The 18,506-nt window shown below is 37.9% G+C and overlaps 1 protein-coding gene across 4 annotated transcripts in view; it reads right to left on the minus strand.

The window, feature by feature from the left end:
• Positions 1 to 11,261: 11,261 nt before the first annotated feature.
• Positions 11,262 to 18,506, minus strand: part of hsd17b4 (hydroxysteroid (17-beta) dehydrogenase 4) — a 104,015-nt gene continuing 96,770 nt past the window's right edge. For 2 of the 4 annotated variants that reach the window (XM_048620632.1, XM_048620623.1), the window contains one exon: positions 15,168 to 15,289. In XM_048620632.1, the coding sequence (XP_048476589.1) occupies positions 15,278 to 15,289 (12 nt within the window). In that variant the 3' untranslated portion in view covers positions 15,168 to 15,277. Of the gene's footprint in view, positions 12,096 to 13,797; positions 13,961 to 15,161; positions 15,290 to 18,506 lie in introns of those variants that run through there. The other 2 variants (XR_007266160.1, XM_048620616.1) reach the window with 2 other exon arrangements.

Here is an 18,506-nt window from a genome sequence, read left to right on the forward strand (position 1 = left end):
CTTCAAAATTTCTCCTCCTGCAACCTGTCCATCTTCTGACTCACCTATCTGCTCCACCCTTCCCACTGTCCAACCATGATAACCTCTGACCTGCATCCACCTATCTCCATCTCACCTAAACTTACCCCAGCCCTAACCCCTCTCTCTATTTATTTCTGGGCTCCCCTCCCCCTCCCCAGTCATGACAAAGGGTTTCAGCCTGAAATGTTCACTACGCTGCTCCTCAAATGAATCTGAAGAATGCTTAGTAGTGGAGGATCTGGGAATCTTCATACTGTACATGAATCACAACGGTTAGCAATAAGATACAGCAAATATTCATCAAGGCAAACAGAATGTTGGTCTTTATTAAAAGGTGAACAGGAGTGTAAAAGTATGGAAGCCTTGTGATAACTGTACAGGGTGAGATATAGCTAGAGTATTTTACACAGCTTTGGTCTTGTTAGTTCAAGAGACATATGTTTACACTGGAAGTAGTTCAGAGAAAGCTCAATCGGCTTATTCCTAAGATTACAAGACTGTATCATAAGGAAAGGTTTTGTAGGTTGGACCTATATTCAAAAAATGAGAGGTGATCTTATTGAAACATAAAATTATGAGCAGGGTTGAAATGGTAGATGCTGAGAGGATGTCTCTCCTCATGAAAGAATCCAGACTGGGGTTGGGGGGTGGCATTGATACTTTCTCCTGCCTGGAGTACCCATTACATAGTCATCCACAATTGTTTCATTACATAAGATTAAAAGAGCCTTACATTTAGTGCTTCTCCAGAGACAGGTACAAATGCTGACACTTTGCTTCCAGCAAAATATTTTGAACTTTGGCCTTTTTATCTGCATCAGTTTCATTGCTTGTTGATCATTCTTCAAATGCTTTTTAGCCAGTTCCTCTCTGAAATTCAAAACTAAAGTTGAAAGTATAATCTTTGAGCTTTGGTTTATCAAATGGCTTTAATCAATTTAAGTGGTTCTGTCACCTCATGTCATTATATTAGTTCAAAAGGACTAAATCCTGTGGACTCTTCAGGTGCATCCCTAATGGCAAGCGGTAACAAGTAAATTTCCCTATCCCACTCATTAAGACAATAAGCTCCACTTGGAGCCTTCAAATTGGATGCCATCTTTCCAATGCAATTTGAGATTAGGGGTGAAAAGCAGAATACATAAATTGTTTTATTTCCAAAATAGTCATAAGTTCTTTGAATATCTATAATGTAAGATTTAAACTTTGATCTGTTGTATCTCATTGGATATTCCATCTCTTCCTGCAAGGCACTATTTCAGGAAATGACATGGAAATAACTATAGTCATTAAAGGATGCTGATTCCCATTCCTGGTTTTGGCTAGGGGTCCTACACTATCTATTAGGACCTTGTGAAATGATTTATCTAAAGCTGGTATTGCAATTAAAGACACAGATTAATTGAAGGTTGAGATTTCTCCACTACCTGACATATATGTCATGTCTGGCAAAATTCAACCACATCTTTTTGTAATCCTGACCGATAAAAATGTTTTAGTATTTTATCCTGTGTTTTCCTAAAACCTAAGGGAACTACCATTGGAATTTTATGATCCATTTGAAAAATTTAATGACGATATTCAGAAGGAACCACTATCTGATGACCCACTGCCCATTCCTCATTGACTGGTATTTGAGGTGGTCCCCCTTTTCTCATGAATCCTTTTGTCTTTCAAATAATAACATTCGGATACCGTTTTGGATTCAATTTCTAAGTAGGCTATTTGACATAACTTTCCTCAATTTCAAATTTGTTTGTTGCATTTCTATTAGGAAGATAGGCCAAACATATCAGCATCATTCTCGATACATTCATTCATTTTAGTTACAATTTTGAAAATTGTATACAATAACTAAATTTACAAATCATCTCCCTGTTTCTTCCTCTTCAATTTTATGAGCCTGAGATCTAATCAGGAAACAAACCAGCATACTCCTCTTGTAACATTTAAGCCATTTCAATGCAAGATCCTGCTTTTATTTCTACTTTCAATTTATCTACAAAATCTCTAAGTTTAGGTTTAGTCAAATATTTTAACTAATCTATACTGCTATGCCTTCCACTTTCAAAAAACTCTTGGCAGCATGCAAAGTCATCTTCATATTTCCATACAATAACTTCACCACAACAGTTATTTTAAATTCAGAACAATCACATACCTATTGCTTTAAAAACAGAGATGCAGATTCCTCTTAAATCTAGTGAATTCAAATGCTGCCAGGAGTGGCCAATTGTTATGATGATATTATTAGCTGAGATTAACTTGAATGTCCTGTCTTTTCAACTTTGTCCCTCACCTGAGTCATGGTGACTGTTATTTTAAACTCATCAACAGTCATCTCAGTCAAATGAAAGGGAAGCCCTGTGGTCCACTTGGACTATGGCGAGTTTACCTCTACCTATTACTGGACAATATCAGATCCCAGACTGAAATCTGGCTTGATAGTTCATATTTTGTTAGTTTTTACTTGTTTTAATGAGGTGATTGTTTACTGAAACATAAACATAGAATACCACAGATTGGGTTTTAACACCAAAACAGAAATATATTAGCAAAAGAAATAAAAACAAGAATAAATCAAGCTATTTACATAAAACATAAGTTTAAAGATTCCAAAACACATGGTAAAATATAATCCTATTAATCCAAACTCCATTACAGTGAAGAAAGAGAAAGAGAGGGAGAGAGAATTCTCTTCACCATCACACATAGGGTTTGACCTACTTTGACTTCCAGTCTTGAGAATTTGATTGCCGTTTCCTAGAATCTTCATATGCCCAAACTTAGACTTTCTCAGCTTCAAACAACCCTTCAGGGTTTTAATCATACACCTCTGGTGTAGAGCATTAAAAGTTAACTCCTGACATTGAAGTAACCTATTTCTTAGCAGTTTTAAACCATCTCCTTTTGTCAGAAGCAACTATTTCACACATCTAGCTTCAACCAAGAGTTCTACAAAACCTGCCAAACTGAAACAAAAAGAGCTTTCTGCAAGCTTTTAGTGTTTTCCCTAATCAAATGAAAATAAGCTTTGACCTAAACTGAAAGACAAATGCATAACTGTTTACTTTGTTCACGTATAAAATTCTCCCAATATAAACAAATTTCTATTAGCCCCTAAGAACTGTGATTCTCAGACTGCGCTTTCTGAAAATAATTCACCATGGCTACATAAATACTTACAAGTTCATGCAGCAATGACCAAACATGTATTTGGCTCTGTTCTTTGCCTAGTGCCCAGGGTTTGGAGCACATGCTGAAGGCTGGGAAGGAATATACTGTCGGAAGGGAAAACCCAGTTGCCATGGCCCATGTAAGTACCAAAAACATAGACAAAGAAGATTCTGCCTAATCAGAATAAAGGTCAAGGTGCCAAATTAAGAATCAGAAACTCAATTTCTGGATTAATAGTGTGGTAAATGCAAATTGACATGCGGCAAATTAGATTGGAGAGATGAAAATGTGGCTCAAAGACAGATGTGCAAGAAGCGGGTTTCAGTTCATTGGGCACTGGGGAAGTGGGATCTGGACCATTGGGACAGTCACCACCTGAACCATGCTGGGCTGATGTTCTTTTGAGCTACATAACTGGGGAAGTAGAGCATATTTTAAATTAAATAGTGGGGGGGGGAGCAACAGACTAAATATGAGAAGATGTGTCAAATTGAAGAGTAGAGACAAGGCAAAAGAGGGAGGTATTTCAGTGGGAAATGATAAAAAGACATTTACAGAAAGAAATACAGTAAATCAACAGAGAAAGCTAAATGATAAAAAGAATAAAATAGTACAGCTAAACATTGTGTCTGAATATATATTGCAAACAAAACAGATGAACTGAGAGTACAAATAAAAAAAAATAATCTGATAACAATTACAGTGACGTAGCTGCAGGATGAGGGATTGGTACCTGAATATTTAAAGGTATAGGACATTTAGGACGGAAAAGCATCAGGAAAAGGTAGAGACATGTCTCTGTTGGCTAACAATGGTATTAACACAAAAGAGAGGGATGTCCTAACATCAGGAAGCCAGAGTGTAGGAATTATTTGAGCAGAGATGAGAAAAAATAATGGCAAGAAGTAACGCACGGGAGTGGAGCACATGTTTCTAACAATAACCATTTAGTAGTATAAAGCAAATAGGACGAAATAACATGATCTTGTCAGAAAGGCATAGCAGTAATCATGCAAGATTTTAACCTGCATTAATCTGGAAAAATCAAATGAACACAGGTTATCTAGCTGATGAGTTTGTAGAACAATTTTGGGATAATTTCTTAGAAATCATGTCTTGCAGCCAACGGGGGAACAGGCTTTAATAAACTTGGTGTAATGCAATGAGCTATGGATTAATTAATGATCTCATAGTGAAAATACTACTGTATTGTACTGGCCAATAATACAATTTAATTTTACACCCAGTTTAAGGGAGAGAAGAGTGGGTCCGAGAATTTTTTTTTAATTAAGGAAGGGCAATTATGAGGGTATGAAAGCAGTGAATTAGCAAATCAGGCTGAAGGATAGGTCAATAGATAAGCAGTGGTAGACATTTAAGGGGATATTCCAAACTGCACAGAATAGGTACATTCCAACAAGATAGAAAACCCCCGAGAAACTCACCCTATTGCTAACTAGAAAGGTTAAAGATGACATCAATCTAAAAGAATAATGTATATAATTGTGCAAAGGCTGATGGGATGTCAGAAGATTGGATAAAATATTTTAAAAAGAAAAAAAATGTAGGAGAGAATTTTAGAATACAAAAGAAAGCTCCCCTGAAACAAAGAACAGATTGTAAGAGTTGCCATAAATACTTAAAAAATAATAAAGTGAGTGCTGATCCTACAGAAAGGGAGTCTGGAGAATTAATAATTGGAATTAGAGAGATGGCATATGAATTGAACAGGCATTTTGCATCCGTCTTCAGTATTGACAGCACAAATAACATCCGAGAAATAGTGGTAAATTGGGAAATGGAAAAGAGGGAGTAAATCAGGAAAAGTATAATCAAAGAAGTGGTACTGAGTAAATTTCTGGAGATGAAAGCAAACAAAGTGCTGGCTTCTGACAGACTTCATTCTAGAGTCTTGAAAACCTGCAGCCTTGTTTATGGAAAGATATTATTCTATTGGATGCATTTGAGAGAAGGTTCACTAGGATGGTCCCTAATATGGAAAGATTGTTCATTGATCAAAGGCTAAACAGGTTGGGACTCTGCTCATTGGAATTTAGAGGAATGAGAGGTGACCTCATTGAAACATACAGGATTCTTAAGGGGCATGGCAAGGCAAAGGCTGAGAGGATGGTTCCCCTCATGAAATAATCTAGAACCAAAGGACATAGTCTCAAGCCAATTTAAGACTGAGTTGAGGAGGAATTTCTTTCGGAGAGTTGTGAATTTTGGAACTTCTTGCCAGAGAGACCTATGGGGCAGAGTCCTTCTGTGTTAGTTTTTTCTTTATTTATTCACAGGCTGAGGGTGTCGCTGGTTAGGCAGCATTAATTGCCCATAAGTTAAGAGTGAAACACATCGCTGTGGGTCTGGAGTCACATGTAGGCTAGATCAGGTAAGGATGGCAGTTTCCTTCCCTAAAGGATATTATTGAACCAGATGGGTTTTTCCTGACAATCAACAATGGATTCATGTCATTATTAGTTTCTTAATTCCTGATATTTTTTAATTCAAATTCCACCATCTGCCATGGTGGGGTTCAAATCCCGGTCCCCGGAACATTATCCGGGTCTCTGGATTAACAGTCCAGTGATAATACTACGAGGCCATCACCTCACCCTCCTGGAGAATATGAGGCTGAGATAGATAGAATCTTGACCAGTAGTGGAATCATGGGTTACAGGGAAAAGGCAAGAAAGTGAGTGTGAGGAATGTCGGATCAATCCTGATCCTATTGAATGACGGAGCTGGTTCATTGGGCCATAAGGCCTGTTCTTATTTCTTATGGTCTTAAAAGAAGCAACAGATGAGGTAGTTGATGCATTAAGTTTAATTTTCCAAAATTACGTTCATGCAACTTCCTACTAGACTGGAAGATTCAAATAGAAGTCGTTTGTTCAAAAAGGGAGGCAGAAAGCAAGAATCTGTTAGTCGGTTAGCTTAATGTCTGTCATAATTGTAGGGGGAATTGAATACAAAAGCAGGGATGTTATAATAAAAGCAAAATACTGTGGATGCTGGAAATCTGAAACAAAAACTGAAAATGCTGGAGAAACACAGCAGGTCTGGCAACATCCTTGGAGCAAGAAAAAGATAATTTTTCAAGTCTGAAATGACTTCTTCAGAACTGCTATGATTCTCCAGCATCTTCTGTTTTTATTTCATTTATACAGGACACTAGTGAGACCACATCTGGAGCATTTGAGAAAGGATTTAAATATGTTTGAAATAGTTGAGAAAAGCATAACCAGACTAATATTGGAATGTGTTCTGAGGAAGGGTCACTCAACCCAAAACATTAACACTGATTTCTCTCCAAAGATGCTGCCAGACCTGCTGAGCTTTCTCAGCAATTTCTGTTTTTGCTTGGAATAGGTGGCTTGGCTTATGACCAAAGGTTGTACAAAAGAGGTGATTTGATTGACAGAAAATCCTGATAGATCTTGACAGCATAGATGTGGAGAGGATAGTTCCTCTTACGGGAAAATCTTGAACTAGGAGATCACTGTTTAAAAATAAGAGGTCACCCATTTAAAACAAGAGATGAGGCAAAATATTTTCTCAGAATCATGAGTCATTGGAACTCCTCTCTTGAAAAGCAAGTTTGGAATATTTTGATGGCAGTGGTGGACTAATTCTTGGTAATCAAAGGCGTAAAACGTCATCGGGTTATGTAGGAATGTAGATTTGTGGGAGCAATCAGATGAATCACGGTCATATATAAATGATGGAGTGAGCTCGAGGGGCTGAATGGTCTACTCCTGTTCTTTGTTCGTATGTAAAATTCTTTTTCACTCAAAGTGTTAGCAATGAGGATTCAGGACTAGAAAAGAAAAGTTTCTTTGAACAGAAGATTATTGGCATATGTGGTACTTTACTGTATTGAATGGTTAAGACAGATACATTGCTTCTTTTAAAGTAAAAGTGGGTAAATGTTTCATGCAAAAATGCAGGACTATATAAAGACAGTACTGCAACAACATTATCTTCAGCAAGAGACAATGATCTTCTGGCACAAAAAAAGGAAATTGCAGGAGAAACTCAGCAGATCTGGTAATGACTCTGGATAGAAAGCAGAATCAACATTAGTAGTAACTATGTAGTAGTAACTATGAAATATGGTATGCATGCTGAAGACCATGGGTAAGGGGCAAGGGGGGGTAAAGGAGTTGGTAGATAGGTGGATTCAGAGCCCAGAGAGAGAAACATAGTTAGGCAAGCAAAGGAATGAATATTTGTATGTCAGGGAAGGAGAAAAGTTGATAACAATATAAGTAGGTGAAAAAGCTTGAAGGCTTCATGCCTTTATTGCAAATGCTCTGATCATTAAGTGGATAAACTAACTGCGCAGATAGATGTAAATGGGTATGATATAATTGAGATTACGGAGACATGGCTGCAGGATGACCAAGGATGGGAACTAAATGTGCCGGGGTATTCAATATTTAGGAAGGTCAGGCAAAAAGGAAAAGGTAGTGGAGTGGCATTGTTGGTTAAAGAAAAAAATAACATAATAATGAGAAAGGACATTAGCTCTGACAATGTGGATTCTGTATGGGTAGAGTTGAGTAATACCAAGGGGAAAAACACATTGGTGGGTATCATATATAGACCCCAAACTGCAGTGGTGATGTCGAGAATGGCATTCAACAGAAAATTAGAGATGCATGTGATAAGGGAATATTGGTGATCATGGTTAATTTTAATCTGCACACAGATTGAGCAAATCAAATTAGCCACAATGCTGTAGAGGAGGAATTCCAGGATGGTTTTCTTGGCCAATATGTGAAGGTACCAACTAGAAAGCAGGCCATCTTAGACTGGGTGCTGTGTGATGAGAAGAGAATCATTGCCAATCCAGCTGTGCGAAACCCCTTGGGGAAGAGCGACCATAACATGATAGAAATTTTTTTATCAAGATGGAAAGTGAGGTAGTTGATTTGGAGACTAGGGTACTGAATCTTAATGAAGGAAACTATGAAGATATGAGGTATGAGTTGGACTTAATAGATTGGGGAGAGTTACTTAAAGGGATGAAAGGGGATAGGCAATGGCAACCATTCAAGGAAGTGGAGCACTGCCACAGGCTCAAGACAGAAATGTTGATCAGGGATCATGGTCATATGTTTAAGTGATGAAAGCAAAAATACTGCAGATGCTAGAAATTGGGGAAAAATGAAAACAATGTTGAAGAAATTCAACAGTTCTGGCAGCATATGTGGAGAGAGAATTGTTTCAAGTTCAGCGTGACTTCCTCTGAACTGAAAGATGTTGGATTTTTTTTTACATTTACAGAGGAGGAGGAGGCCTAGTACAAAAGACAGAGATTGGTAGTAGTGGGGAAAGAAAAAAAATGCAAATTGATGTAAAGTGTGAAAGGGAGCGAATTGGATTTCACAAAGTAAAGAAGATACAAACAAGATAAGTTTGTGGTGGGAGGCGGTTAGGATATAAGAAAAACGGACACTGAAGTTATTTAGTTCAGCATTGAGAGCTTGAGGCTCTAACGTGTCTAAGTAGAAAACGAGGAGGTGCTTACATTGTGCTTCAATGGAAAACTGCAGCAGGCCCGGGCAGAGGTTAGCATGAATTCAAAATGGTTTGTTGAAATGGCAAGCAATTGGGAGGTCAGCGTCATTTCTATAGACAGACTGTGTGTTCTTTGCAATGGTTGCTTAGTCTGTGTTTGAACTCACCAATGTAAAGAAGGGCATACTGTGAGCAGAAAAGTAGAGAACTTAATTGAAAGAAGTCATAGTTAAACTGTTTCACTGAAAGGTATGTTTAGGGCCTTGGACAGGGAGGGAGGAAGTGAATCGGCAATTGCATGGGAAGGTGCCGAGGGAGAATGAGGAAATGTTAGGAATGATGGAGGAGTGGACCAGGGTGTCATCAAGAGAACAGTCCGTACGGAATGCTGACCATGAAGGGGAAGTGGTTTTTGGTGGTGTCTTCCTGCTGGAGGTGGCAGAAATGGTGGAGTACGATCCTTTGAATGCAGAGATTGCTGGGATGAGAAGTAAGTCAAGGGGAGTTCTGTCATTGTTCTGGGAAGGAGTGGAGAAGAAGTGTGGGTGATGAGTCTGACAAGGCTGAAGGCACTTTTACAACAATGGGGAGAATCTCAGTTGTAGAAAAATTATGTCAGAGGCAGCCCAAAGAGGAGGTGGCATTATCAGAACAGACACAATGGAGACAGAATGGAATAGAATCCTTGCAGAAAACTGCGAGGTGTAACCAAGATGATTACTGGTACAGTGACAGTAAAACTACACTACAGCCTCCCTCTCTGAACAATTTCAGCTACATCTGTGTAAGGAAGAAACGTAATAATGTTCATGTTCTAAAATGGCAGGACAGGCACCAAATCAGCAATGCATGCTGAGGTGCACTGTACGTACAAACCAGGCACATCATTACCCTTAAAAATGTGGTAATCAGCACAACTGGACTAGAAATCATCACGGAACAGACCTTGTACCATTGTTCTCATTACCTGAGCACTAATACCACAAAGTGAAATTTCACAGCCAAGCTGCTTATAGAAATTTATCAAACCATTTGCACAAAAAAAATTGGGAGGAAGTTTAAAGCTTAATCACCGAATAAGCTAAATGTTTAAAATATTTAAAGCAAAGTTATGGTTCAAATGGTAGCATTCTTGCAACGGTCAAGGTGTTCATGTCCCATGTGAGGAATTTGAGGCTAAAATTCTAAGCTGTCACTCGATAATGAGAGAGTGCCTGCACTGCCGGTTGCACACTTTTAGCACCCCAACCACCCCCACCTCCAGGATGTAGCTGCCTCGAGAGATTGTTGTGCCTGGAAGACTGGCTTCTAGATTGGGAATCTGCTGGGAAGGGAGAAGGAAATTGTTGAGACACAACTCTACAGCATTCAGAGTAACCCAGAAATCTTGGTTGCCCTGGTGTAATAGGAAGAGTAAACAGAAATTAATAGTTAAATAAACATGTCACACAGCTGAACAAGCTGACAATGGAAGTGTGAATATTGCAATCGAATTATTTAACATTGGAATCAAGCTAGCTACAGTAAGCAGAATAGGAAGATAATCACCCTAACACACACAAAAGGACATCATGATTGGAATATTTGCAAATGTTAGAACCATGATAATCTAGTGAAGGGCTATAGTAATAGATGGGTCAGGGGAAACCCCTCTGCAACACAATGAGAAGAGGAACCCCATCAATACTGCAGAGTCAAAAGGATCATTTAACATGGGGACAAGACGACTGGCCTATCTAGGGGTGGATGGGGTGCTGTCTGAAATACAAAGGATACCACGACTGTGGAATGCACAGTGTCAGGGACTCCATGAGGAGGACAAAGAGACCCAGCACTGAGGAATGCACAGCTTGAGAGGAGTGTATAGCCTTTCTAGGCATTAACTAAAAACCTGACTGGGTTGCGTTAATCCCTGTAATCATCAAACATATCCTGTAACCTTATGATCATGACAGGCCTATGCAACCAATGAGACTGAGATGTACATGTGTGACTTAAATTACTATAAGGAAAGCAGTCTCTCAGAATGCTGTTTCCCCTAGGTACATTTGTAGAATAAACCTGTTGTCTTGATTGAAACAGCAATTGCTTCTGTTTGCATTTTCACTTCACCTGACAAAAGGGCTATGCTCCAAAAGCTTGTGCTTTCAAATAAACCTATTGGACCTCGACCTGGTGTCGTGTGACTTCTGACTTTGCACTGTAGAATGCATCATCACCCCAATCAAAATCAAGATCAATTAGTTTTTTGATGGTTCTCTGGTAGAAGGGCTCAATGTTAAAATGATACCACGCAGTTCGAACCTGTCAAAATTTCATCTACTTTTACCTGTTGTGACCTAATCTGTGGAAAAAAAAAGTACCAAATTTGTTTTTACCCACATGATATAAAACAGAAATCGTGCTAAAAATTCAATGGATAACATTTTTACAATGTATCAACAATCATGCTATTCACTGGCTGGATGCTCATGCAGTCATGAATTTGGAAGGATATTGTCATATTGGGTCTGTCAATTAAACAATTACAAGCAGTCCTTGATGTGTGAACTTTATTAAGACTGTATCATTTATTTATTCCCAATGAATTTAGTATATGCAAGTTTCAACTTGTACATTCACATCAGGAAAATAACCAACCTCTGAAATTATCCATGAACTTTAACATGCAAAGAGAAAGATGACTAGGTTTAATCTGCTAATTGGAAAGTGAGAAGACAGACACGCAGGCAGCAGCAATTTTTCTCTCCAAATTACAAAATTATCTAAAATATAAAAGCAACACTTCAACTAACAATAAATGCATTCTGAGTATTCAAATTCAGCATCTGGCACAAATTTTGATATAAATCAATAACCTTCTTAGAATATCCACTCCTCAAGAATGGCAATGTTTTCAAGGGAACGTATGCCCACATGGTTGAATTAGTGTTTGTATGGGACATTTTGGATAACAAAGCTGTTATTTTAAAAAAAGATAATTACAATCATGAGCATTAAAGAACGGGTTGACATTTATGGTCTAAAAGTAAACAACAATGATACATTCCAGGCTAAGGCAAAAGGTACTGTGATGAAGATAGAGATTTTTGGTCATAATGTTACACCATAGAAATAAAAGATAGCTTGCAATTAAGATTATTTTGGTTAGCTATATAACGAACAAAATTTTAAAAATCATATAATTTTAAACAGTAGCAATTTTTATGATGTTGGCTCAAAGCTTTTGAGTTGATTCCATGATCAAAACTTCTGTACTCTGAAATTATGATCATCTTCTCTCATAGTTTTGCATGATCTTTGAGGATCATTTCAAGTTTCTGGCTAAGCATGATGTTCCCTGTAACTTTCAGCTTGCCTGCAAAGAAAGCCTGTAAACAAACAAAATAAAGATTCAAGCATAATCCAAATCATGCAAAATAGAAAATGAATATCTCTTCTAATACCAGAAAAGTAACATAGTTTGATCTCCCCATTTTAATCTTCAATTTTGGCTGTTTCTCAGTTGTAAAAATTGTTGAATCCATAATTCTAGGTCTCTAACTTCTGCACTGTGTTCTCCTGGGGCTAGTGAAAGGGGACACAGCCACTTCATTTCCTGGGGTCTCTGCCAGTCTCACTTACTGGAGGTTGCGATGTGACGAGGATTTGTCAAGCTCTCAAACAGACAAGTTATTTTTCCTCAATCCAGTTTGAGACCTTAGGACTGTTGATATTCACCATACGTTTGGGTGAAAGCTACTTAATCAGAGCCTAATTCTGTCTATAACAATGACCTGAAGCCTCAGACGAGGAGTGACTCAAGATTCAAAACCCGTAAGGTGAAACATTCTACAAGCCCATTCTGTTTGACAGCTGGCAGTTGCAGTGGTGAAGATTGGTGGGGAACCAGTAATGATGAATATAGGGGATAACAAGATGTAGAGCTGGATGAACACAGCAGGCCAAGCAGCATCAGAGGAGCAGGAAGGCTGACGTTTCGGGCCTAGACCCTTCTTTAGAAATATATGTCATTTTACAGTTTCAGCCTAATTAACATTTAATAATAATTTGATTAAATATACAAATGACTCCAATTAGTTCAAAAAAGTAAGATAGGTGAAATGAATGATATCCTTGTCCTTTAAAAATGATTTATAGGCTGAACACAATCTCTAGTTCTAGTAAACAGAATTACATTAATAATTTGGGTAACTCCTCTCAACCTTGCTTTTCATCTGGATCTCGTGCCAGTCGTTACCAACTTCACTCAGGAAAAAGCATCTATGTCTGATTTCCAAAAATCTCCCATATGATTGGAAATTCACATCTCTTCACAATCACTGGTGAATAAAACCGAATACTTTACTGAAAGTTGTAGGTGATCACATTAGGATAGTTTTAATTAATAATTTCAACCAGGATTAGAAATTTAACTGTTTGACAAGCAAATACCAGTTCATTTGAATATATGATACTGTAATTTGATCATGGAATAGGCAGCATGAAGCTAACACAGGAGTCTGAATGGAGTCAGCACACATGCTATGACTGTCACAGCAACATAGGCTGACATTCCAATGCAATAATGAAGTACACTGTAGAATTCCCATCCTTCAGATGAAATGGAAAACCAAGAATTACTACACCTGTAATGGTGATTTAGGTAGAAGTTAAAAGGCAACATTATTCAAAGAGCAGGAAGTTCTCAAAGTGATTCCAAACATGTTTCACTACTGTGAGATGCTTCTAGACATCCAAAGAATTTTATCTGCATATTCGATTGCTATCTTAATTACCTCAAGATCAGTCAACTATCTTTGTAGACTCTACTTAATTCTATAGTTGAAATTTGCCTGATTTCCTCTCTCAAGCATCTTTTGGAGTTTTCTGTGCATCAGCAAAAATATTGTACCATCATACCTTAGGATGATCACCAAATTTGCATCTATCGTGATTTGTAGTTTCTGTTCCTTATTGCTAATTACTCATACTTGTTTGAAAATGAAATAGGGCACATAGAGAAAACAATTCTTGCAAATGCTGAAGATATGTCAAAAAAGTGCTGGAGAAATTCAGCAGGTATGACAGTACCTGCAAAACAGAAACAGTTAACGTTTCAAGTCTAATATGATGCTTCTCTGGAACTTGAAATATTAGCTCTGTTTCTTTTCCAACAGATGCCGCTAGTTTCTCCAGCTCTTTGCTTTTCATTCCGATTTCTAGCATATTCAAACATTCAATTATCTTGAGAATTCTGAAGGCAGAAAATAGCAAATAAAAAATGACCAGCCTACATCAATCAAAATCTTTTAAAATTTTTATACCCAGTTTTGACTTGGTGATTTGAGTATGTACAATGCATTAATCTTTAGATACTAATTTATTTCACATATAAAGATGACCTGAAAATGCAGAACTTGCTCATGGACATTTCCAGGCTGCTGCTTCCAGTGATGCAAAGAATAAAATGTGAAACATACATTTGAAATGTATTTTCAAAGTACTTTCTTCAAGTTTTGAAAGGTTTGTCCATGTTGACTATGAAACAGTGAATGCTTTAATAAGGTTCACTGACATATCCTCCATCCAGCCCTACCAAAAGAAGTTGATAAATATCTTCAAGGAATTTATGAAATCTAAACATTCAATGCATATATATATAATTTAGTTGACTGGATGGCTCCACAAACTTTGCCAGAAGTTTTTTTTTTCTATTGCTATTGTTATTGCAATAAATTGTAAATACTTCAGCAATGACATTAATCTTACTGATCAGTGAAATGGGTATCTAGTGTTCTTTCTGATTGAGGTAGTGCAAAAAATAATAATGAAACTTGGAAACAGAGTTGCAAATGGTCCATTTCAAAAATACAGAAACGGCCTTTTCAAGTAAGCTGACCTTGGATGTTGGTGGTTTTTCTTTTATTTATTCCTCCATGGGATGTGGTATCACTTACTGACCATCATTTGTAGGCCATCCCCAACAGTTCTTGAACTAAGTAGCTTGCTAGCCCACTTCAGAACAAAGTAAAAAGTGAACGACATCTCTGAATCTGGAATTGTATTTAGCCCAAACAGGTAAGGATATCAGATTTTCTTGCCTAAAAGACATTAGCAAGCCAGGTGAGTTGAGACTAGAAGATGGTCTCCAGTGAAATTATTCAAGGATTCTTCCAGTAGGATAGAAGGCTGTATATTGCAGGGGCTGTCAATCAGCTACTTTAATTCAGCTCAAGCAAGAAAAGCTTTTAAATTCTTTCATACAGGAGGCTCCAGCCTATTTGTTTCCTATCTTTAAACAGTAAGCTTGAAAAATCTTCAGAATTTCCACTGCAACAGACCTTCAAGATTTACATGTCAACTTCCCTCCTGCAATTTGGATAAAATTACATTGTCTTACACATTGGGGGAAAAGGGAAAAATCAAAATTGTGCGTTGGTATAAGGTTTAGTTACCTTTTGGGGATTAAGTTTCCCTGATACTACTTGAATGAAATCTTCATCAGAGACTGTAAAGACAGTGTCAGCCCGATGCTGTGCTGCTCCCTTGTACAGTTCTCCAGAACCATTCTTCAAGTCAATAGCTAAAGAACATACAAAATCTATTAAAACAAACTCTGTTTAACAATGACAACTATGCTTTCGTGTGTCATTTTATGGAAGAATAGCAAATACAAATTAAATACACAGAATTACAAATTGGTAAATTGTTATAAATGAAAACTCAGTGGTGCCACAGTGAGAGACTTAATAAGGTGTGTAAAAGCATACCATAGTACCTATTTTCATGTCTGCTAAATATAAGGGACAAGATAGTTCAATTCTTTTTGTAAATTGTTAGATTACCTATTGCAGATATGATCTCTATTCTGAGAATAAAATGTTCAAATCCCACACACATTAAGAATATGGTCATCACCTCACTGCAGTTTTTACTTGGTGAATGTAATCTTGTGATGTGGGCATCTGGCTGGCAAGGTTGCCCATCCCTAATTATCCTTCAGAACCTGTGATAAAACATTTTTTGAGCACAGCAGTCCACCTGGTATCGGTATTCCTAGTGTTGTTATGCAGAGAGTTCCAGAGTTTTGATTCAATGATAGTGAAGAAGCAATAATATAGTTTATTGCTTCTTATGCAAGTTAGATTGCATCCAGCTTGGAAGAGAACTTGCAAGTGGTATTATTCTGATGCATCTGCTGCCCTTGCCTACGTAGGTTTCAGAAGTCCTACAGAAGGAGACTTGGTGAGTTCCTGCAGTGTAATTTATAGATGTGCTGCTTACATCTGGGGTGGAGGAAGTGAATGTTTAAAGTGCTGGATGAGGTACAAATGAGGTTAGGTTCAAACTGTGTCAAGCTTCTTGAATGTAGTTGTAGCTACACTCATCCAACATAATGGGCAGCATTCTCTTATATTCCTGACTTGTGCCTTCTAGATGGTGGACAGGCTTTGGGGAGTCAGAAGGTCAGTTTCTAAATGCAGGATTCCTAGCCTCTGACCTGCTCTTGCACCCACAGTATTATGAGGCTGGTCCAGTTTAGTTTCTGGTCAATGGTAACTCTAGCATATTGAAGGTGGGAAGGCAGAAAAGGAAATTCTCCCTGGTACGTGTACAAAAGTATTGTTGGGATTAAATTTTATCTTGTGTTTTGAAACCTTTAAATTTGTATTATATGCAAACGGTTTGGTTTATTCCATTTTATCTTCGTTTCACTTGTGTAATACACTTGTTTTATCGTTGAATCCAAATTTACATCTTTACAAGCTTGTGTTTCAGTGGAGTCCACTTTGACAATAGAATCCCTACAGTGCCAAAATAGACCATTTGGCCCATCGAGTCTGCACAAACCCTCTAAGAAGCACCCGCCTAGACCCACCCCCCAATCTTATCCCCACAATCCCCGCATTTACCATGACTAATCCACCTAGCCTGCACATCCCTGGACATGATGAGGCAATTTGACACAGCTGATCCACCTAGCCTCCACATCTTTGGACTATGGGTGGAAACCAAGCACCCAACAGAAATCCACACAGGCACAGGGAGAACATGTAAACTCGACACAGACAGTCACCCAAGGATGGAATCGAACCCGGGTCCCTGGCGCTATGAGGCACAGGGCTAACCACTGCCTCCATACGGCCTGACCAAATAAAAAATGTGATCAAACCAATTTACAGAGATAACAAGGTGTAGAGCTGGATGAACACAGCAGGCCAAGCAGCATCAGAGGAGCAGGAAAGCTGACATTTTGGATTGAGACCCTTCTTCAGAAACCAATTTTCAGACTGGGATTTGATTTATCCAGTAACATCATCAGCTGGGAACATTAAATATCAAGGTTGACTCACACTTCCAGACATGAATTCAACTGCTTTGCCGGTGTTGGATCAGCAACTAAGCAGGCCTGGCAGAATCCAACTGAGGCTCAGTGTGGTTAATCCTGTGTAAGTGCTGCTTGATAGCACTGTCAACAAACTCCTCCATCACATGTTGTTGACAAAGCATAAACTAATTGGGCGCTAATCAGCAGGATCGGATTAACCCTGCTTTTTGTGGATAGGACAGATCTAGGCATTTTTTTTGTATTACTGGGTAGATGCCAGTGTTGTAGCTTTGCTGGAAGCTTAGCTAGGGACACAGGTGGTTCAGGAGCATAGGACTTCAGTACTGCTGTTGGAATACTATTAGGACCCAAAGCTTTTACAGCATCCAGTGTCTTCAGCTGTTTTTTATAAGGCAAGGAGTGAATCAAATCTGGTGAAGATTAGCATCTGCGATGATAAAAATTTTAAGAGGAGCCAAGATGGATCATCCACTCAGCACTTTATACATAAATACTTTACAGTGATGTGCTGGACATCCCTTTCATTGAGGATGGGGATATTTGTGGAGCCTCCTCCTCCTACTAGGTTTTTAATTGCCCCCATCATTCATGACTGGATGTGGCAAGACTACAGAGCAAAGAAGGAACTCTGTGCCAATCTAAGGATCTTAGTTTATAATATAATTTAGAAGTTCAGGTAAAGATCTTTCAGTGTTATAATAAAAACAAAATGCAGGAGAAACTCAGTAGGTCTGGCAGCATCAAACTGAGTAAAGAGATGTCTCCTTGTTGGATTTATTAGTAATTATTTATGGATCTAATTTTGAATTCTTTACTAATAGAAATTCTCTCTATATTTATCTTGTCAAGCCCACTTAAAAATTTACAGACCTCTAAATCTTCTCTTCTCTGAAGAAAAAAGCTTCAACCTGTTCAATCATTCTAGTAGCCATATTTTCTCAGTTCTGGTTTTAATCCTTCTAATTTTTTTTTTGTAGGTCCTCTCCAGTTTTTGTGCCCTTTTTAAAGCATGGAGACCAGAACTGTGCAGGTCCTCTAGGCACAGCCTGAATAATGTGGTATACAAGTTTAGCATCCTTTTAGGATGAGTCAATATTAAAGCTTAGTCAGTATTTTTAAATGTTTTGCTGATCTGTAATACTGCATTTAATGATTTATTAATTTGTATGCTTCGATTTTTTGTTCTTCTAAACCATTCTGTTTTCTGTTCATTTGCTAAGGTTTAGGGGGCGTTTCGACTTTTCTTATCAAATTGTACCATCTCATATTTAATGACTTTAAAAATAATTAAAATTAAAATAATAATGTCCAAGTTTTCTAATACCTTCTAGTATCATGATGGATTTTTTTCTTTCTTATTTACAGTTTGGTATCATTTACTAATTTTGATTGCGTTATCTTCCCCCCACATCCAAATACTAATTCAGATTATAATTGAATTTATAATTGA

Source organism: Rhincodon typus, chromosome 3 (assembly GCF_021869965.1).
Source record: "Rhincodon typus isolate 14 chromosome 3, sRhiTyp1.1, whole genome shotgun sequence".
NCBI classification, from domain to species: Eukaryota; Metazoa; Chordata; class Chondrichthyes; order Orectolobiformes; family Rhincodontidae; genus Rhincodon; species Rhincodon typus.